Source organism: Scyliorhinus torazame, chromosome 6, assembly GCF_047496885.1.
Source record: "Scyliorhinus torazame isolate Kashiwa2021f chromosome 6, sScyTor2.1, whole genome shotgun sequence".
Classification (NCBI taxonomy): Eukaryota; Metazoa; Chordata; class Chondrichthyes; order Carcharhiniformes; family Scyliorhinidae; genus Scyliorhinus; species Scyliorhinus torazame.
Genome location: NC_092712.1, coordinates 11342478 through 11360949, shown reverse-complemented (window position 1 = coordinate 11360949; position 18472 = coordinate 11342478). Strand labels below are relative to the sequence as shown.

The following is an 18472-nucleotide window of genomic DNA, read 5'->3' as shown; positions in this document are numbered from 1 at the left end:
TGTCCTGGGGGTATTTGATGGGGACAGTGTAGAGGGATCTTTACTCAGTATCTAACCCCGTGCTGTACCTGCCCTGGGGATATTTGATGGGGACAGTGTAGAGGGAGCTTTACTCTGTATCTAACCCCGTGCTGTACCTTTCCTGGGAGTGTTTGATGGAGACAGTGTAGTGGGAGCTTTAGTCTGTAACTAACCCCGTGCTGTACCTGTCCTGGGAGTGTTTGATGGGGACAGTGTAGAGGGAGCTTTACTCTGTAACTAACCCCGTGCTGTACCTGTCCTGGGAGTGTTTGATGGGGACAGTGTAGAGGGAGCTTTACTCTGTAACTAACCCCGTGCTGTACCTGTCCTGGGAGTGTTTGATGGGGACAGTGTAGAGGGAGCTTTACTCTGTATCTAACCCCGTGCTGTACCTGTCCTGGGGGTATTTGATGGGGACAGTGTAGAGGGAGCATTACTCTGTATCTAACGCCGTGCTGTGCCTGTCCTGGGAGTGGTTGATGGGGACAGTGTAGAGGAGCTTTACTCTGAATCTAACCCCGTGCTGTACCTGTCCTGGGAGTGTTTGATGGGGACAGTGTAGAGGGAGCTTTACTCTGTATCTAACCCCGTGCTGTGCCTGTCCTGGGAGTGTTTGATGGGGACAGTGTAGAGGGAGCTTTACTCTGTATCTTACCCCGTGCTGTACCTGTACTGTGAGTGTTTGATGGGGTCAGTGTCGAGGGAGCTTTGCTCTGTATCTAACCCCGTGCTGAGCCTGTCCTGGGAGTGTTTCATGGGGACAATGTAGAGGAGCTTTACTCTGTATCTAACCCCGTGCTGTACCTGTCCTGGGAGTGTTTGATGGGGACAGTGTAGAGGGAGCTTTACTCTGCATCTAACCCCGTGCTGTGCCTGTCCTGGGAGTGTGTGATGGGGACAGTGTAGAGGGAGCTTTGCTCTGTATCTAACCCCATGCTGTACCAATCCTGCGAGTGTTTGAGGGGACATTGTAGAGGGAGCTTTACTCTGTATCTAACCCCGTGCTGTGCCTGCCCGGGGAGTGTGAGATGGGGACATGTAGAGGGAGCTTTTCTCTGTATCTAACCCTGTGCTGTACCTGTCCTGGGAGTGTTTGATGGGGTCAGTATAGAGGGAGCTTTACTCTGTATCTAACCCCGTGCTGTGCCTGTCCTGGGAGTGTGTGATGGGGACAGTGTCGAGGGAGCTTTACTCTGTATCTAACTCCATGCTGTACCTATCCTGCGAGTGTTTGAGGGGACAGTGTAGAGGGAGCTTTACTCTGTATCTAACCCCGTGCTGTGCCTGTCCTGGGAGTGTGTGATGGGGACATGTAGAGGGAGCTTTACTCTGTATCTAACCCTGTGCTGTACCTGTCCTGGGAGTGTTTGATGGGCACAGTGCAGAGGGAGCTTTACTCTGTATCTAACCATGCGCTGTACCTGTCCTGGGAGTGTTTGATGGGGTCAGTATAGAGGGAGCTTTACTCTGTATCTAACCCCATGCTGTACCTGTCCTGGGAGTGTTTGATGGGGACTGTGTAGAGGGAGCTTTACTCTGTATCTAACCCTTGCTGTACCTGTCCTGGGAGTGTTTGATGGGGACAGTGTAGAGGGAGCTTTACTCTGTATCTAACCCCGTGCTGTACCTGTCCTGGGAGTGTTTGATGGGGACAGTGTAGAGGGAGCTTTACTCTGTATCTAACCCCGTGCTGTACCTGTCCTGGGGGTATTTGATGGGGACAGTGTAGAGGGATCTTTACTCTGTATCTAATCCCGTGCTGTACCTGTCCTGGGGGTATTTGATGGGGACAGTGTAGAGGGAGCTTTACTCTGTATCTAACCCCGTGCTGTACCTGTCCTTGGAGTGTTTGATGGAGACAGTGTAGTGGGAGCTTTAGTCTGTAACTAACCCCGTGCTGTACCTGTCCTGGGAGTGTTTGATGGGGACACTGTAGAGGGAGCTTTACTCTGTATCTAACCCCGTGCTGTACCTGTCATGGGAGTGTTTGATGGGGATAGTGTAGAGGGAGCTTTACTCTGTATCTAACCCCGTGCTGTACCTGTCCTGGGAGTGTTTGATGGGGACAGTGGAGAGGGAGCTTTACTCTGTATCTAACGCCGTGCTGTGCCTGTCCTGGGAGTGTTTGATGGGGACAGTGTAGAGGAGCTTTACTCTGTATCTAACCCCGTGCTGTACCTGTCCTGGGAGTGTTTGATGGGGACAGTGTAGAGTGAGCTTTACTCTGTATCTAACCCCGTGCTGTGCCTGTCCTGGGAGTGTGTGATGGGGACAGTGTAGAGGGAGCTTTACTCTGTATCTAACCCCATGCTGTACCTATCCTGCGACTGTTTGAGGGGACCGTGTAGAGGGAGCTTTACTCTGTATCTAAACCCGTGCTGTACCTGTCCTGGGAGTGTTTGATGGGCACAGTGCAGAGGGAGCTTTACTCTGTATCTAACCCCGTGCTGTACCTGTCCTGGGAGTGTTTGATGGGGACAGTGTAGAGGGAGCTTTACTCTGTATCTAACGCCGTGCTGTGCCTGTCCTGGGAGTGTTTGATGGGGACTGTGTAGAGGGAGCTTTGCTCTGTATCTAACGCCGTGCTGTGCCTGTCCTGGGAGTGTTTGATGGGGACAGTGTAGAGGAGCTTTACTCTGTATCTAACCCCGTGCTGTACCTGTCCTGGGAGTGTTTGATGGGGACAGTGTTGAGGGAGCTTTACTCTGTATCTAACCCCGTGCTGTGCCTGTCCTGGGAGTGTGTGATGGGGACAGTGTAGAGGGAGCTTTACTCTGTATCTAACCCCGTGCTGTGCCTGTCCTGGGAGTGTGTGATGGGGACATGTAGAGGGAGCTTTACTCTGTATCTAACCCTGTGCTGTACCTGTCCTGGGAGTGTTTGATGGGCACAGTGCAGAGCGAGCTTTACTCTGTATCTAACCATGCGCTGTACCTGTCCTGGGAGTGTTTGATGGGGTCAGTATAGAGGGAGCTTTACTCTGTATCTAACCCCGTGCTGTACCTGTCCTGGGAGTGTTTAATGGGGACTGTGTAGAGGGAGCATTACTCTGTATCTAACCCTTGCTGTACCTGTTCTGGGAGTGTTTGATGGGGACAGTGTAGAGGGAGCTTTACTCTGTACCTAACCCCGTGCTGTACCTGTCCTGGGAGTGTTTGATGGGGACAGTGTAGAGGGAGCTTTACTCTGTATCTAACCCCGTGCTGTACCTGTCCTGGGGGTATTTGATGGGGACAGTGTAGAGGGATCTTTACTCAGTATCTAACCCCGTGCTGTACCTGCCCTGGGGATATTTGATGGGGACAGTGTAGAGGGAGCTTTACTCTGTATCTAACCCCGTGCTGTACCTTTCCTGGGAGTGTTTGATGGAGACAGTGTAGTGGGAGCTTTAGTCTGTAACTAACCCCGTGCTGTACCTGTCCTGGGAGTGTTTGATGGGGACAGTGTAGAGGGAGCTTTACTCTGTAACTAACCCCGTGCTGTACCTGTCCTGGGAGTGTTTGATGGGGACAGTGTAGAGGGAGCTTTACTCTGTAACTAACCCCGTGCTGTACCTGTCCTGGGAGTGTTTGATGGGGACAGTGTAGAGGGAGCTTTACTCTGTATCTAACCCCGTGCTGTACCTGTCATGGGAGTGTTTGATGGGGACAGTGTAGAGGGAGCTTTACTCTGTATCCAACCCCGTGCTGTACCTGTCCTGGGAGTGTTTGATGGGGACAGTGTCGAGGGAGCTTTACTCTGTATCTAACCCCGTGCTGTACCTTTCCTGGGAGTTTTTGATGGGGACAGTGTAGAGGGAGCTTTACTCTATATGTAACCCCGTGCTGTACCTGTCCTGGGAGTGTTTGATGGAGTCATTGTTGAGGGAGCTTTACTCTGTATCTAACCCCGTGATGTTCCTGTCCTGGGAGTGTTTGATGAGGACAGTGTAGAGGGAGCTTTACTCTGTATCTAACCCCGTGCTGTACCTGTCCTGGGAGTGTTTGATGGGGACTGTGTAGAGGGAGCTTTACTCTGTATCTAACCCCGTGCTGTACCTGTCCTGGGAGTGTTTGATGGGTACAGTGTAGAGGGAGCTTTACTCTGTATCTAACCCCGTGCTGTACCTGTCCTGGGCGTGTTTGATGGGGACAGTGCAGAGGGAGCTTTAATCTGTATCTAACCCCGTGCTGTACCTGTCCTGGGAGTGTTTGATGGGGACAGTGTAGAGGGAGCTTTACTCTGTATCTAACCCCGTGCTGTACCTATCCTGGGGGTATTTGATGGGGACAGTGTAGATGGAGCTTTACTCTGTATCTAACCCCGTGCTGTACCTGTCCTGGGGGTATTTGATGGGGACAGTGCAAAGGGAGCTTTACTCTGTATCTAACCCCGTGCTGTACCTGTCCTGGGAGTGTTTGATGGGGACAGTGTAGAGGGAGCATTACTCTGTATCTAACGCCGTGCTGTGCCTGTCCTGGGAGTGTTTGATGGGGACAGTGTAGAGGGAGCTTTGCTCTGTATCTAACGCCGTGCTGTGCCTGTCCTGGGAGTGTTTGATGGGGACAGTGTAGAGGAGCTTTACTCTGTATCTAACCCCGTGCTGTACCTGTCCTGGGAGTGTTTGATGGGGACAGTGTTGAGGGAGCTTTACTCTGTATCTAACCCCGTGCTGTGCCTGTCCTGGGAGTGTGTGATGGGGACAGTGTAGAGGGAGCTTTACTCTGGATCTAACCCCGTGCTGTGCCTGTCCTGGGAGTGTGTGATGGGGACATGTAGAGGGAGCTTTACTCTGTATCTAACCCTGTGCAGTACCTGTCCTGGGAGTGTTTGATGGGCACTGTGCAGAGCGAGCTTTACTCTGTATCTAACCATGCGCTGTACCTGTCCTGGGAGTGTTTGATGGGGTCAGTATAGAGGGAGCTTTACTCTGTATCTAACCCCGTGCTGTACCTGTCCTGGGAGTGTTTAATGGGGACTGTGTAGAGGGAGCTTTACTCTGTATCTAACCCCGTGCTGTACCTGTCCTGGGGGTATTTGATGGGGACAGTGTAGAGGGATCTTTACTCTGTATCTAACCCCGTGCTGTACCTGCCCTGGGGGTATTTGATGGGGACAGTGTAGAGGGAGCTTTACTCTGTATCTAACCCCGTGCTGTACCTTTCCTGGGAATGTTTGATGGAGACAGTGTAGTGGGAGCTTTAGTCTGTAACTAACCCCGTGCTGTACCTGTCCTGGGAGTGTTTGATGGGGACAGTGTAGAGGGAGCTTTACTCTGTAACTAACCCCGTGCTGTACCTGTCCTGGGAGTGTTTGATGGGGACAGTGTAGAGGGAGCTTTACTCTGTAACTAACCCCGTGCTGTACCTGTCCTGGGAGTGTTTGATGGGGACAGTGTAGAGGGATCTTTACTCTGTATCTAACCCCGTGCTGGACCTGTCATGGGAGTTTTTGATGGGGACAGTGTTGAGGGAGCTTTACTCTGTATCTAACCCCGTGCTGTACCTGTCCTGGGAGTGTTTGATGGGAACAATGTAGAGGGAGCTTTACTCTGTATCTAACCCCGTGCTGTACCAGTCCTGGGAGTGTTCGATGGGGACAGTGTTGCGGGAGCTTTACTCTTTATCTAACCCCGTGCTGTACCTGTCCTGGGAGTGTTTGATGGGGACAGTGTAGAGGGAGCTTTACTCTGTATCTAACCCCGTGCTGTACCTGTGCTGGGAGTGTTTGATGGGGACAGTGTAGAGGGAGCTTTACTCTGTATCTAACCCCGTGCTGTACCTGTCCTGGGAGTGTTTAATGGGGACAGTGTAGAGGGAGCTTTACTCTGTATCTAACCCCGTGCTGTACCTGTCCTGGGAGTGTTTGATGGGGACAGTGTAGAGGGAGCTTTACTCTGTATCTAACCCCGTGCTGTACCTGTCCTTGGAGTGTTTGATGGGGACAGTGTAGGGAGAGCTTTACTCTGTATCTAACCCCGTGCTGTCCCTGTCCTGGGCGTGTTTGATGGGGACAGTGTAGGGAGAGCTTTACTCTGTATCTAACCCCGTGCTGTCCCTGTCCTGGGCGTGTTTGATGGGGACAGTGTAGAGGGAGCATTACTCTGTATCTAACCCCATGCTGTACCAATCCTGCGAGTGTTTGAGGGGACATTGTAGAGGGAGCTTTACTCTGTATCTAACCCCGTGCTGTGCCTGCCCGGGGAGTGTGTGATGGGGACATGTAGAGGGAGCTTTTCTCTGTATCTAACCCTGTGCTGTACCTGTCCTGGGAGTGTTTGATGGGGTCAGTATAGAGGGAGCTTTACTCTGTATCTAACCCCGTGCTGTGCCTGTCCTGGGAGTGTGTGATGGGGACAGTGTCGAGGGAGCTTTACTCTGTATCTAACTCCATGCTGTACCTATCCTGCGAGTGTTTGAGGGGACAGTGTAGAGGGAGCTTTACTCTGTATCTAACCCCGTGCTGTGCCTGTCCTGGGAGTGTGTGATGGGGACATGCAGAGGGAGCTTTACTCTGTATCTAACCCTGTGCTGTACCTGTCCTGGGAGTGTTTGATGGGCACAGTGCAGAGGGAGCTTGACTCTGTATCTAACCCCGTGCTGTACCTGTCCTGGGAGTGTTTGATGGGGACAGTGTAGAGTGAGCTTTACTCTGTATCTAACCCCGTGCTGTGCCTGTCCTGGGAGTGTGTGATGGGGACAGTGTAGAGGGAGCTTTACTCTGTATCTAACCCCATGCTGTACCTATCCTGCGACTGTTTGAGGGGACCGTGTAGAGGGAGCTTTACTCTGTATCTAAACCCGTGCTGTACCTGTCCTGGGAGTGTTTGATGGGCACAGTGCAGAGGGAGCTTTACTCTGTATCTAACCCCGTGCTGTACCTGTCCTGGGAGTGTTTGATGGGGACAGTGTAGAGGGAGCTTTACTCTGTATCTAACGCCGTGCTGTGCCTGTCCTGGGAGTGTTTGATGGGGACAGTGTAGAGGGAGCTTTGCTCTGTATCTAACGCCGTGCTGTACCTGTCCTTGGAGTGTTTGATGGAGACAGTGTAGTGGGAGCTTTAGTCTGTAACTAACCCCGTGCTGTACCTGTCCTGGGAGTGTTTGATGGGGACAGTGTTGAGGGAGCTTTACTCTGTATCTAACCCCGTGCTGTGCCTGTCCTGGGAGTGTGTGATGGGGACAGTGTAGAGGGAGCTTTACTCTGTATCTAACCCCGTGCTGTGCCTGTCCTGGGAGTGTGTGATGGGGACATGTAGAGGGAGCTTTACTCTGTATCTAACCCTGTGCTGTACCTGTCCTGGGAGTGTTTGATGGGCACAGTGCAGAGCGAGCTTTACTCTGTATCTAACCATGCGCTGTACCTGTCCTGGGAGTGTTTGATGGGGTCAGTATAGAGGGAGCTTTACTCTGTATCTAACCCCGTGCTGTACCTGTCCTGGGAGTGTTTAATGGGGACTGTGTAGAGGGAGCTTTACTCTGTATCTAACCCTTGCTGTACCTGTTCTGGGAGTGTTTGATGGGGACAGTGTAGAGGGAGCTTTACTCTGTACCTAACCCCGTGCTGTACCTGTCCTGGGAGTGTTTGATGGGGACAGTGTAGAGGGAGCTTTACTCTGTATCTAACCCCGTGCTGTACCTGTCCTGGGGGTATTTGATGGGGACAGTGTAGAGGGATCTTTACTCAGTATCTAACCCCGTGCTGTACCTGCCCTGGGGATATTTGATGGGGACAGTGTAGAGGGAGCTTTACTCTGTATCTAACCCCGTGCTGTACCTTTCCTGGGAGTGTTTGATGGAGACAGTGTAGTGGGAGCTTTAGTCTGTAACTAACCCCGTGCTGTACCTGTCCTGGGAGTGTTTGATGGGGACAGTGTAGAGGGAGCTTTACTCTGTAACTAACCCCGTGCTGTACCTGTCCTGGGAGTGTTTGATGGGGACAGTGTAGAGGGAGCTTTACTCTGTAACTAACCCCGTGCTGTACCTGTCCTGGGAGTGTTTGATGGGGACAGTGTAGAGGGAGCTTTACTCTGTATCTAACCCCGTGCTGTACCTGTCATGGGAGTGTTTGATGGGGACAGTGTAGAGGGAGCTTTACTCTGTATCTAACCCCGTGCTGTACCTGTCCTGGGAGTGTTTGATGGGGACAGTGTCGAGGGAGCTTTACTCTGTATCTAACCCCGTGCTGTACCTTTCCTGGGAGTTTTTGATGGGGACAGTGTAGAGTGAGCTTTACTCTATATGTAACCCCGTGCTGTACCTGTCCTGGGAGTGTTTGATGGAGTCATTGTTGAGGGAGCTTTACTCTGTATCTAACCCCGTGATGTTCCTGTCCTGGGAGTGTTTGATGGGGACAGTGTAGAGGGAGCTTTACTCTGTATCTAACCCCGTGCTGTACCTGTCCTGGGAGTGTTTGATGGGGACTGTGTAGAGGGAGCTTTACTCTGTATCTAACCCCGTGCTGTACCTGTCCTGGGAGTGTTTGATGGGTACAGTGTAGAGGGAGCTTTACTCTGTATCTAACCCCGTGCTGTACCTGTCCTGGGCGTGTTTGATGGGGACAGTGCAGAGGGAGCTTTAATCTGTATCTAACCCCGTGCTGTACCTGTCCTGGGAGTGTTTGATGGGGACAGTGTAGAGGGAGCTTTACTCTGTATCTAACCCCGTGCTGTACCTATCCTGGGGGTATTTGATGGGGACAGTGTAGATGGAGCTTTACTCTGTATCTAACCCCGTGCTGTACCTGTCCTGGGGGTATTTGATGGGGACAGTGCAAAGGGAGCTTTACTCTGTATCTAACCCCGTGCTGTACCTGTCCTGGGAGTGTTTGATGGGGACAGTGTAGAGGGAGCATTACTCTGTATCTAACGCCGTGCTGTGCCTGTCCTGGGAGTGTTTGATGGGGACAGTGTAGAGGGAGCTTTGCTCTGTATCTAACGCCGTGCTGTGCCTGTCCTGGGAGTGTTTGATGGGGACAGTGTAGAGGAGCTTTACTCTGTATCTAACCCCGTGCTGTACCTGTCCTGGGAGTGTTTGATGGGGACAGTGTTGAGGGAGCTTTACTCTGTATCTAACCCCGTGCTGTGCCTGTCCTGGGAGTGTGTGATGGGGACAGTGTAGAGGGAGCTTTACTCTGTATCTAACCCCGTGCTGTGCCTGTCCTGGGAGTGTGTGATGGGGACATGTAGAGGGAGCTTTACTCTGTATCTAACCCTGTGCAGTACCTGTCCTGGGAGTGTTTGATGGGCACAGTGCAGAGCGAGCTTTACTCTGTATCTAACCATGCGCTGTACCTGTCCTGGGAGTGTTTGATGGGGTCAGTATAGAGGGAGCTTTACTCTGTATCTAACCCCGTGCTGTACCTGTCCTGGGAGTGTTTAATGGGGACTGTGTAGAGGGAGCTTTACTCTGTATCTAACCCCGTGCTGTACCTGTCCTGGGGGTATTTGATGGGGACAGTGTAGAGGGATCTTTACTCTGTATCTAACCCCGTGCTGTACCTGCCCTGGGGGTATTTGATGGGGACAGTGTAGAGGGAGCTTTACTCTGTATCTAACCCCGTGCTGTACCTTTCCTGGGAGTGTTTGATGGAGACAGTGTAGTGGGAGCTTTAGTCTGTAACTAACCCCGTGCTGTACCTGTCCTGGGAGTGTTTGATGGGGACAGTGTAGAGGGAGCTTTACTCTGTAACTAACCCCGTGCTGTACCTGTCCTGGGAGTGTTTGATGGGGACAGTGTAGAGGGAGCTTTACTCTGTAACTAACCCCGTGCTGTACCTGTCCTGGGAGTGTTTGATGGGGACAGTGTAGAGGGATCTTTACTCTGTATCTAACCCCGTGCTGGACCTGTCATGGGAGTTTTTGATGGGGACAGTGTTGAGGGAGCTTTACTCTGTATCTAACCCCGTGCTGTACCTGTCCTGGGAGTGTTTGATGGGAACAATGTAGAGGGAGCTTTACTCTGTATCTAACCCCGTGCTGTACCAGTCCTGGGAGTGTTCGATGGGGACAGTGTTGCGGGAGCTTTACTCTTTATCTAACCCCGTGCTGTACCTGTCCTGGGAGTGTTTGATGGGGACAGTGTAGAGGGAGCTTTACTCTGTATCTAACCCCGTGCTGTACCTGTGCTGGGAGTGTTTGATGGGGACAGTGTAGAGGGAGCTTTACTCTGTATCTAACCCCGTGCTGTACCTGTCCTGGGAGTGTTTAATGGGGACAGTGTAGAGGGAGCTTTACTCTGTATCTAACCCCGTGCTGTACCTGTCCTGGGAGTGTTTGATGGGGACAGTGTAGAGGGAGCTTTACTCTGTATCTAACCCCGTGCTGTACCTGTCCTTGGAGTGTTTGATGGGGACAGTGTAGGGAGAGCTTTACTCTGTATCTAACCCCGTGCTGTCCCTGTCCTGGGCGTGTTTGATGGGGACAGTGTAGGGAGAGCTTTACTCTGTATCTAACCCCGTGCTGTCCCTGTCCTGGGCGTGTTTGATGGGGACAGTGTCGAGGGAGCTTTACTCTGTATCTAACCCCGTGCTGTACCTGTCCTGGGAGTGTTTGATGGGGACAGTGTAGAGGGAGCATTACTCTGTATCTAACCCCGTGCTGTACCTGTCCTTGGAGTGTTTGATGGGGACAGTGTAGAGGGAGCTTTACTCTGTATCTAACCCCGTGCTGTACGTGTCCTGGGAGTGTTTGATGGGGACAGTGCAGAGGGAGCTTTACTCTGTATCTAACCCGTGCTGTACCTGTCCTGGGAGTGTTTGATGGGGACAGTGTAGAGGGAGCTTAACTCTGTATCTGACCCCGTGCTGTACCTGTCCTGGGAGTGTTTGATGGGGACAGTGCAGAGTGAGCTTTACTCTGTATCTAACCCCGTGCTGTACCTGTCCTGGGAGTGTTTGATGGGGACAGTGTACAGGGAGCTTTACTCTGTATCTAACCCCGTGCTGTACCTGTCCTGGGCGTGTTTGATGGGTACAGTGTATATTTTGATGTGACTGTGATTGCTGTGATTTTTGCAGCCAGGTTATTGGAGTATTTTACCGGACGGCCAGCCTCCTGGAGAAGGGGATAAAGCCCGTGTTTGTGTTCGATGGACCCGCTCCGAGAATGAAGTTTCGTGTGGTGAGTGTCACTGCCTCCGTTTCCTAGCCTCCTGGTCACAGCTGCTGAACTGATCTCTGCCCGGACACCGAGGTACTTCCTGGTGGGGGAGCGCTGGGAGGGAGTGTGGTAGAAGCTTTACAAATCCTGCGTTTGGTTGCTTTCCTGACTGAAACATCTCCTCCTGATGATTTGTGGCCAGCCGTTGTGTGTGTCGGTGTTTCGCAGTGACAGTTCCAGCTCTGTTGCTGCGTTGGTTCCCGGACCAGGTGAGAAAAGATTCACAACCCTTTGGGGCAGCACGGTAGCATTGTGGATAGCACAATTGCTTCACAGCTCCAGGGTCCCAGGTTCGATTCCGGCTTGGGTCTCTGTCTGTGCGGAGTCTGCACGTCCTCCCCGTGTCTGCGTGGGTTTCCTCCGGGTGCTCCGGTTTCCTCCCACAGTCCAAAGATGTGCAGGTTAGGTGGATTGGCCATGATAAATTGCCCTTCGTGTCCAAAATTGCACTTGGTGTTGGGTGGGGTTACTGGGTTATGGGGATAGGGTGGAGGTGTGGACCTTGGGTAGGGTGCTCTTTCCAAGAGCCGGTGCAGACTCGATGGGCCGAATGGCCTCCTTCTGCACTGTAAATTCTATGATAATCTATGAGTGAAGTGACATCTCCTCATCTCCGTCTGAAATGTTCTTCCCCGTTAATGTGAGATTGTGAGGACGTGATCCCTCACCAAAACCTCTAAAATTCTAGCAGGACTGGACAGGGTCGATGCAGGGAAGATGTTCCCAATGATGGGTGTGTCCAGAACCAGGGGTCACAGTCTGAGGATTCACGGTAAACCATTTCGGACAAAGATAAGGAGACATTTCTTCACACAAATGTTACGGGCCAGGGTTTAGAGAACCCCGAAGAGTATCATGACCCAGAACGTTTACTAGATTGTGGTATGGGGAGCACACGGCCCACTCTACAGGTGTGGGACAGCAGAAATGGAAAAGTATTTTTTAAAGCAAAACAATGTTTATTCTATGAACTCAAGTTAACCTTTTTAAAACATACAGTGAACATCTTAGCAACCATCAATTCAAATACAACCCCCAAAGAATACAACACTAAGTAACCCTTAATAACTTCCCAAACAACATCCAGAAGACAAAAGAAACCCCTTTTAACAGAAGCACATCAGGTTTACATTCACTACTGAGAACATTTATAATGTTGACTTCACCAAATGATCAAGAGATAGTCTTTTGATGGCAGAGAGAACAGCAGTACACCTGCTCTGTCTGGCTTCAGCTCCAACACTGAAAAGGAAACTAAAACACACCCTGCAGCCTGCTCAAAAACGAAAGTAAAAAGCTGACAGACAGCCCAGCTCCACCCACTCTCTGACATCACTGCAGAAGCAAACACCCATTTCTTAAAGGTACTCTCACTACAGATATTTATACACGCACCCATTTATAAACACCCATTTCTTAAAGGTACTCTCACCTGGCACAAAGAGTGGTGAGCCTGTGGAATTCATTACCACAGGAAGTAGTTGAGGCCAAAACATTGCAGTTAGGTACAGCCCTTGGGGAGAATGGGATCAAAGGCTACGGGGAGAAAGCAGGATTAGGCTATTGAGTTGGATGGTCAGCCATGATCGTGATGAATGGGGGAGCAGCTCGAAGGGCCGAATGGCCTCCTCCTGCTCCTATCTTCTATGTTTCTATGACCAGTGGGATCAGCCTGTCAGTGGCCGCCCTGTGAAGCCCCTCAAGAATGACATATGTTTCATTGAGATCACCCCTCAGTCCAGGGAATACAGGACTGGCCTGCTGTCCTCATTGGACACGCCCTCTTCACCTCAGGAAGCAGTCCCGTCAACCTTTGTTGGCCTGCCTCTGGAGCAGGGTGTGAAAGTGGAATATCGTCACCTGTGACCTGCCACTAGATGGAGCCGGATTATCACTGAAACGACGCAGAGAAAGATGCATTTCCAGAACGCCCCACTCAGCGGAGGACAGTGCAAACAACTCCCCACCCACTGGGGAACTGGAGTCCGAGCTGCGGCGTAGTGATCACCTTGGGACCGCAAACAACCCCCTGACACACAGATAGGTGGGGAAGTAGGTTGTGAAGAAGACATAAGGGGCCGGGATTCTCCGATTTGTTGACTGTGTGCTGACGCTGGCGTGGGATCAGTGGGTGAGCAGGAACGCGACGTGGCGCCCCTGGCCTTTCCTGCGGATACGGCCGGAGAATTGGCGGGTTCGTGGCCGCGCATGCCCGTGTCGGTGGCCTGCGGCAATCGTGCCATGCAACATGGCGCCTGCCGCGCGGGGACCCGGCCTGCCAAATAGTGCCCCCCTGTGGCCAGGCCCGCCAACCCCGGACCGCCCCACCAGTGCCCCCAGCCCCCGCCAAACACCCCCCTGCCCGCGGATCAGCTCGGTGCCACAGCGGGAGGGACGTGTCCTCTGGTTCCAGTGTGACAGAGAGCTCTGTGTCTCAGCGGGGAGGGACGTGTCCTCTGGTTCCAGTGTGACAGAGAGCTCTGTGTCACAGCGGGGAGGGACATGTCCTCTGGTTCCAGTGTGACAGAGAGCTCCGTGTCTCAGCGGGGAGGGATGTGTCCTCTGGTTCCAGTGTGACAGAGAGCTCTGTGTCACAGCGGGAAGGGACGTGTCCTCTGGTTCCAGTGTGACAGAGAGCTCTGTGCCACAGCGGGGAGGGACATGTCCTCTGGTTCCAGTGTGACAGAGAGCTCCGTGTCTCAGCGGGGAGGGATGTGTCCTCTGGTTCCAGTGTGACAGAGAGCTCTGTGTCACAGCGGGAAGGGACGTGTCCTCTGGTTCCAGTGTGACAGAGAGCTCTGTGCCACAGCGGGGAGGGACGTGTCCTCTGGTTCCAGTGAAACAGAGAGCTCTGTGTCACAGCGGGAAGGGATGTGTCCTCTGGTTCCAGTGTGACAGAGAGCTCTGCGTCACAGCGGGGAGGGACGTGTCCTCTGGTTCCAGTGTGACAGAGAGCTCTGTGTCACAGCGGGGAGGGACGTGTCCTCTGGTTCCAGTGTAACAGAGAGCTCCGTGTCTCAGCGGGGAGGGACGTGTCCTCTGGTTCCAGTGTGACAGAGAGCTCTGTGTCACAGCGGGGAGGACGTGTCCTCTGGTTCCAGTGTGACAGAGAGCTCTGTGTCACAGCGGGGAGGGACATGTCCTCTGGTTCCAGTGTGACAGTGAGCTCTGTGTCACAGCGGGGAGGGACGTGTCCTCTGGTTCCAGTGTGACAGTGAGCTCTGTGTCACAGCGGGAAGGGACGTGTCCTCTGGTTCCAGTGTGACAGAGAGCTCTGTGTCACAGCGGGGAGGGACGTGTCCTCTGGTTCCAGTGTGACAGAGAGCTCTGTGTCACAGCGGGGAGGACGTGTCCTCTGGTTCCAGTGTGACAGAGAGCTCTGTGTCACAGCGGGGAGGACGTGTCCTCTGGTTCCACTGTCACAGAGAGCTCTGTGTCACAGCGGGGAGGACGTGTCCTCTGGTTCCAGTGTGACAGAGAGCTCTGTGTCACAGCGGGGAGGACGTGTCCTCTGGTTCCAGTGTGACAGAGAGCTCTGTGTCACAGCGGGAAGGGACGTGTCCTCTGGTTCCAGTGTGACAGAGAGCTCTGTGTCACAGCGGGGAGGACGTGTCCTCTGGTTCCACTGTCACAGAGAGCTCTGTGTCACAGCGAGGAGGGACGTGTCCTCTGGTTCCAGTGTGACAGAGAGCTCTGTGTCACAGCGGGGAGGGACGTGTCCTCTGGTTCCAGTGTGACAGAGAGCTCTGTGTCACAGCGGGAGGGACACGTATCTGCTCAGCTCCCAAATCAGGGAGAACCCAGAAATTAAACACATGTCCGTACCGAGGGAGCAGAACCACGGATAAGTGACCAGAGCTCCCCCACCCCCAGTGGGCGGCAGCGGGGTGGTGGGGGATGTGGTTTGCTGAAATCGTGCGACTGTGGGAGGGAGCGATCCGGAATATTTCTCTTTCGATTCTGTTGTTATACCAAATGAACATCCGTTATTCCGCCATCCGATCTGACTGAATCAGCAATGTGTTACCTCCCAGGTTACCCCCTTTTAATCTTACAGACCGAGGGCTCAACACTGAGAATGACACCGAGGATAGCAATCCCTCTGACAGTGCGGCACTCCCTCAGTACTGACCCTCTGACAGTGCAGCACTCCCTCAGTACTGACCCTCTGACAGTGCGGCACTCCCTCAGTACTGACCCTCTGACAGTGCGGCACTCCCTCAGTACTGACCCTCTGACAGTGCGGCACTCCCTCAGTACTGACCCTCTGACAGTGCAGCACTCCCTCAGTACTGACCCTCTGACAGTGCGGCACTCCCTCAGTACTGACCCTCTGACAGTGCGGCACTCCCTCATCACTGACCCTCTGACAGTGCGGCACTCCCTCAGTACTGACCCTCTGACAGTGCGGCACTCCCTCATCACTGACCCTCTGACAGTGCGGCACTCCCTCAGTACCGACCCTCTGACAGTGCAGCACTCCCTCAGTACTGACCCTCTGACAGTGCGGCACTCCCTCAGTACCGACCCTCTGACAGTGCGGCACTCCCTCAGTACTGACCCTCTGACAGTGCAGCACTCCCTCAGTACTGACCCTCTGACAGTGCGGCACTCCCTCAGTGCTGACCCTCTGACAGTGCAGCACTCCCTCAGTACTGACCTTCTGACAGTGCGGCACTCCCTCAGTACTGACCCTCTGACAGTGCAGCACTCCCTCAGTACTGACCCTCTGACAGTGCGGCACTCCCTCAGTACTGACCCTCTGACAGTGCAGCACTCACTCAGTACTGACCCTCTGACAGTGCGGCACTCCCTCAGTACTGACCCTCTGACAGTGCAGCACTCCCTCAGTACTGACCCTCTGACAGTGCGGCACTCCCTCATCACTGACCCTCTGACAGTGCGGCACTCCCTCAGTACTGACCCTCTGACAGAGCAGCGCTCCCTCAGTACTGACCCTCTGACAGTGCAGCACTCCCTCAGTACTGACCCTCTGACAGTGCAGCACTCCATCAGTACTGACTCTCTGACAGTGCGGCACTCCCTCAGTGCTGACCCTCTGACAGTGCGGCACTCCCTCAGTGCTGACCCTCTGACAGTGCAGCACTCCCTCAGTACTGACCCTCTGACAGTGCGGCACTCCCTCAGTACTGACCCTCTGACAGTGCGGCACTCCCTCAGTACTGACCCTCTGACAGTGCGGCACTCCCTCAGTACTGACCCTCTGACAGTGCAGCACTCCCTCAGTACTGACCCTCTGACAGAGCAGCGCTCCCTCAGTACTGACCCTCTGACAGTGCAGCACTCCCTCAGTACTGACCCTCTGACAGTGCGGCACTCCCTCAGTACTGACCCTCTGACAGTGCAGCACTCCCTCAGTACTGACCCTCTGACAGTGCGGCACTCCCTCAGTACTGACCCTCTGACAGTGCGGCACTCCCTCATCACTGACCCTCTGACAGTGCGGCACTCCCTCAGTACTGACCCTCTGACAGTGCGGCACTCCCTCATCACTGACCCTCTGACAGTGCGGCACTCCCTCAGTACCGACCCTCTGACAGTGCAGCACTCCCTCAGTACTGACCCTCTGACAGTGCGGCACTCCCTCAGTACCGACCCTCTGACAGTGCGGCACTCCCTCAGTACTGACCCTCTGACAGTGCAGCACTCCCTCAGTACTGACCCTCTGACAGTGCGGCACTCCCTCAGTGCTGACCCTCTGACAGTGCAGCACTCCCTCAGTACTGACCCACTGACAGTGCAGCACTCCCTCAGTACTGACCCTCTGACAGTGCAGCACTCCCTCAGTACTGACCCTCTGACAGTGCGGCACTCCCTCAGTACTGACCCTCTGACAGTGCAGCACTCACTCAGTACTGACCCTCTGACAGTGCAGCACTCCCTCAGTACTGACCCTCTGACAGTGCGGCACTCCCTCATCACTGACCCTCTGACAGTGCGGCACTCCCTCAGTACTGACCCTCTGACAGAGCAGCGCTCCCTCAGTACTGACCCTCTGACAGTGCAGCACTCCCTCAGTACTGACCCTCTGACAGTGCAGCACTCCATCAGTACTGACTCTCTGACAGTGCGGCACTCCCTCAGTGCTGACCCTCTGACAGTGCGGCACTCCCTCAGTGCTGACCCTCTGACAGTGCAGCACTCCCTCAGTACTGACCCTCTGACAGTGCGGCACTCCCTCAGTACTGACCCTCTGACAGTGCGGCACTCCCTCAGTACTGACCCTCTGACAGTGCGGCACTCCCTCAGTACTGACCCTCTGACAGTGCGGCACTCCCTCAGTACTGACCCTCTGACAGTGCAGCACTCCCTCAGTACTGACTCTCTGACAGTGCAGCACTCCCTCAGTACTGACCCTCTGACAGTGCAGCACTCCCTCAGTACTGACCCTCTGACAGTGCGGCACTCCCTCAGTACTGATCCTCTGACAGTGCGGCACTCCATCAATACGGACCCTCTGACAGTGCAGCACTCCCTCAGTACCGACCCTCTGACAGTGCAGCACTCCCTCAGTACTGACCCTCTGACAGTGCAGCACTCCCTCAGTACTGACTCTCTGACAGTGCGGCACTCCCTCAGTACTGACCCTCTGACAGTGCAGCACTCCCTCAGTACTGACCCTCTGACAGTGCAGCACTCCCTCAGTACTGACCCTCTGACAGTGCAGCACTCCCTCAGTACTGACCCTCTGACAGTGCAGCACTCCCTCAGTACTGACCCTCTGACAGTGCAGCACTCCCTCAGTACTGACCCTCTGACAGTGCAGCACTCCCTCTGTACTGACCCTCTGACAGTGCAGCACTCCCTCAGTACTGACCCTCTGACAGTGCAGCACTCCCTCAGTACTGACCCTCTGACAGTGTAGAGGGAGCTTTACTCTGTATCTCACCCCGTGCTGTACCTGTCCTGGGAGTGTTTGATGGGGACAGTGTAGAGGGAGCTTTACTATGTATCTAACCCCGTGCTGTATCTGTCCTGGGAGTGTTTGATGGGCACAATGTAGAGGGAGCTTTACCCTGTATCTAACTCCGTGCTGTACCTGTCCTGGGAGTGTTTGATGGGCACAGTGTAGAGGGAGCTTTACCCTGTATCTAACCCCATGCTGTACCTGTCCTGGGAGTGTTTGGTGGGGACAGTGTAGAGGGAGCTTTACTCTGTATCTAACCCCGTGCTGTACCTGTCCTGGGAGTGTTTGATGGGGACAGTGTATAGGGAGCTTTACTCTTTATCTAACCCCGTGCTGTACCTGTCCTGGGAGTGTTTGATGGGCACAGTGTAGAGGGAGCTTTACTCT

The 18472-nt window shown here is 53.6% G+C and overlaps 1 protein-coding gene across 3 annotated transcripts in view; it reads left to right on the top strand.

Annotated features, from left to right (window-relative positions):
• The window catches only part of LOC140424670 (flap endonuclease 1-like), a 210634-nt gene that overhangs the window by 25305 nt on the left and 166857 nt on the right, over nt 1-18472 (top strand). For all 3 annotated transcript variants that reach the window (XM_072507934.1, XM_072507935.1, XM_072507933.1), the window contains exon 2: nt 11016-11118. In XM_072507934.1, coding sequence (XP_072364035.1) covers nt 11016-11118 — 103 coding nt within the window. The remainder of the gene's footprint in view (nt 1-11015; nt 11119-18472) is intronic.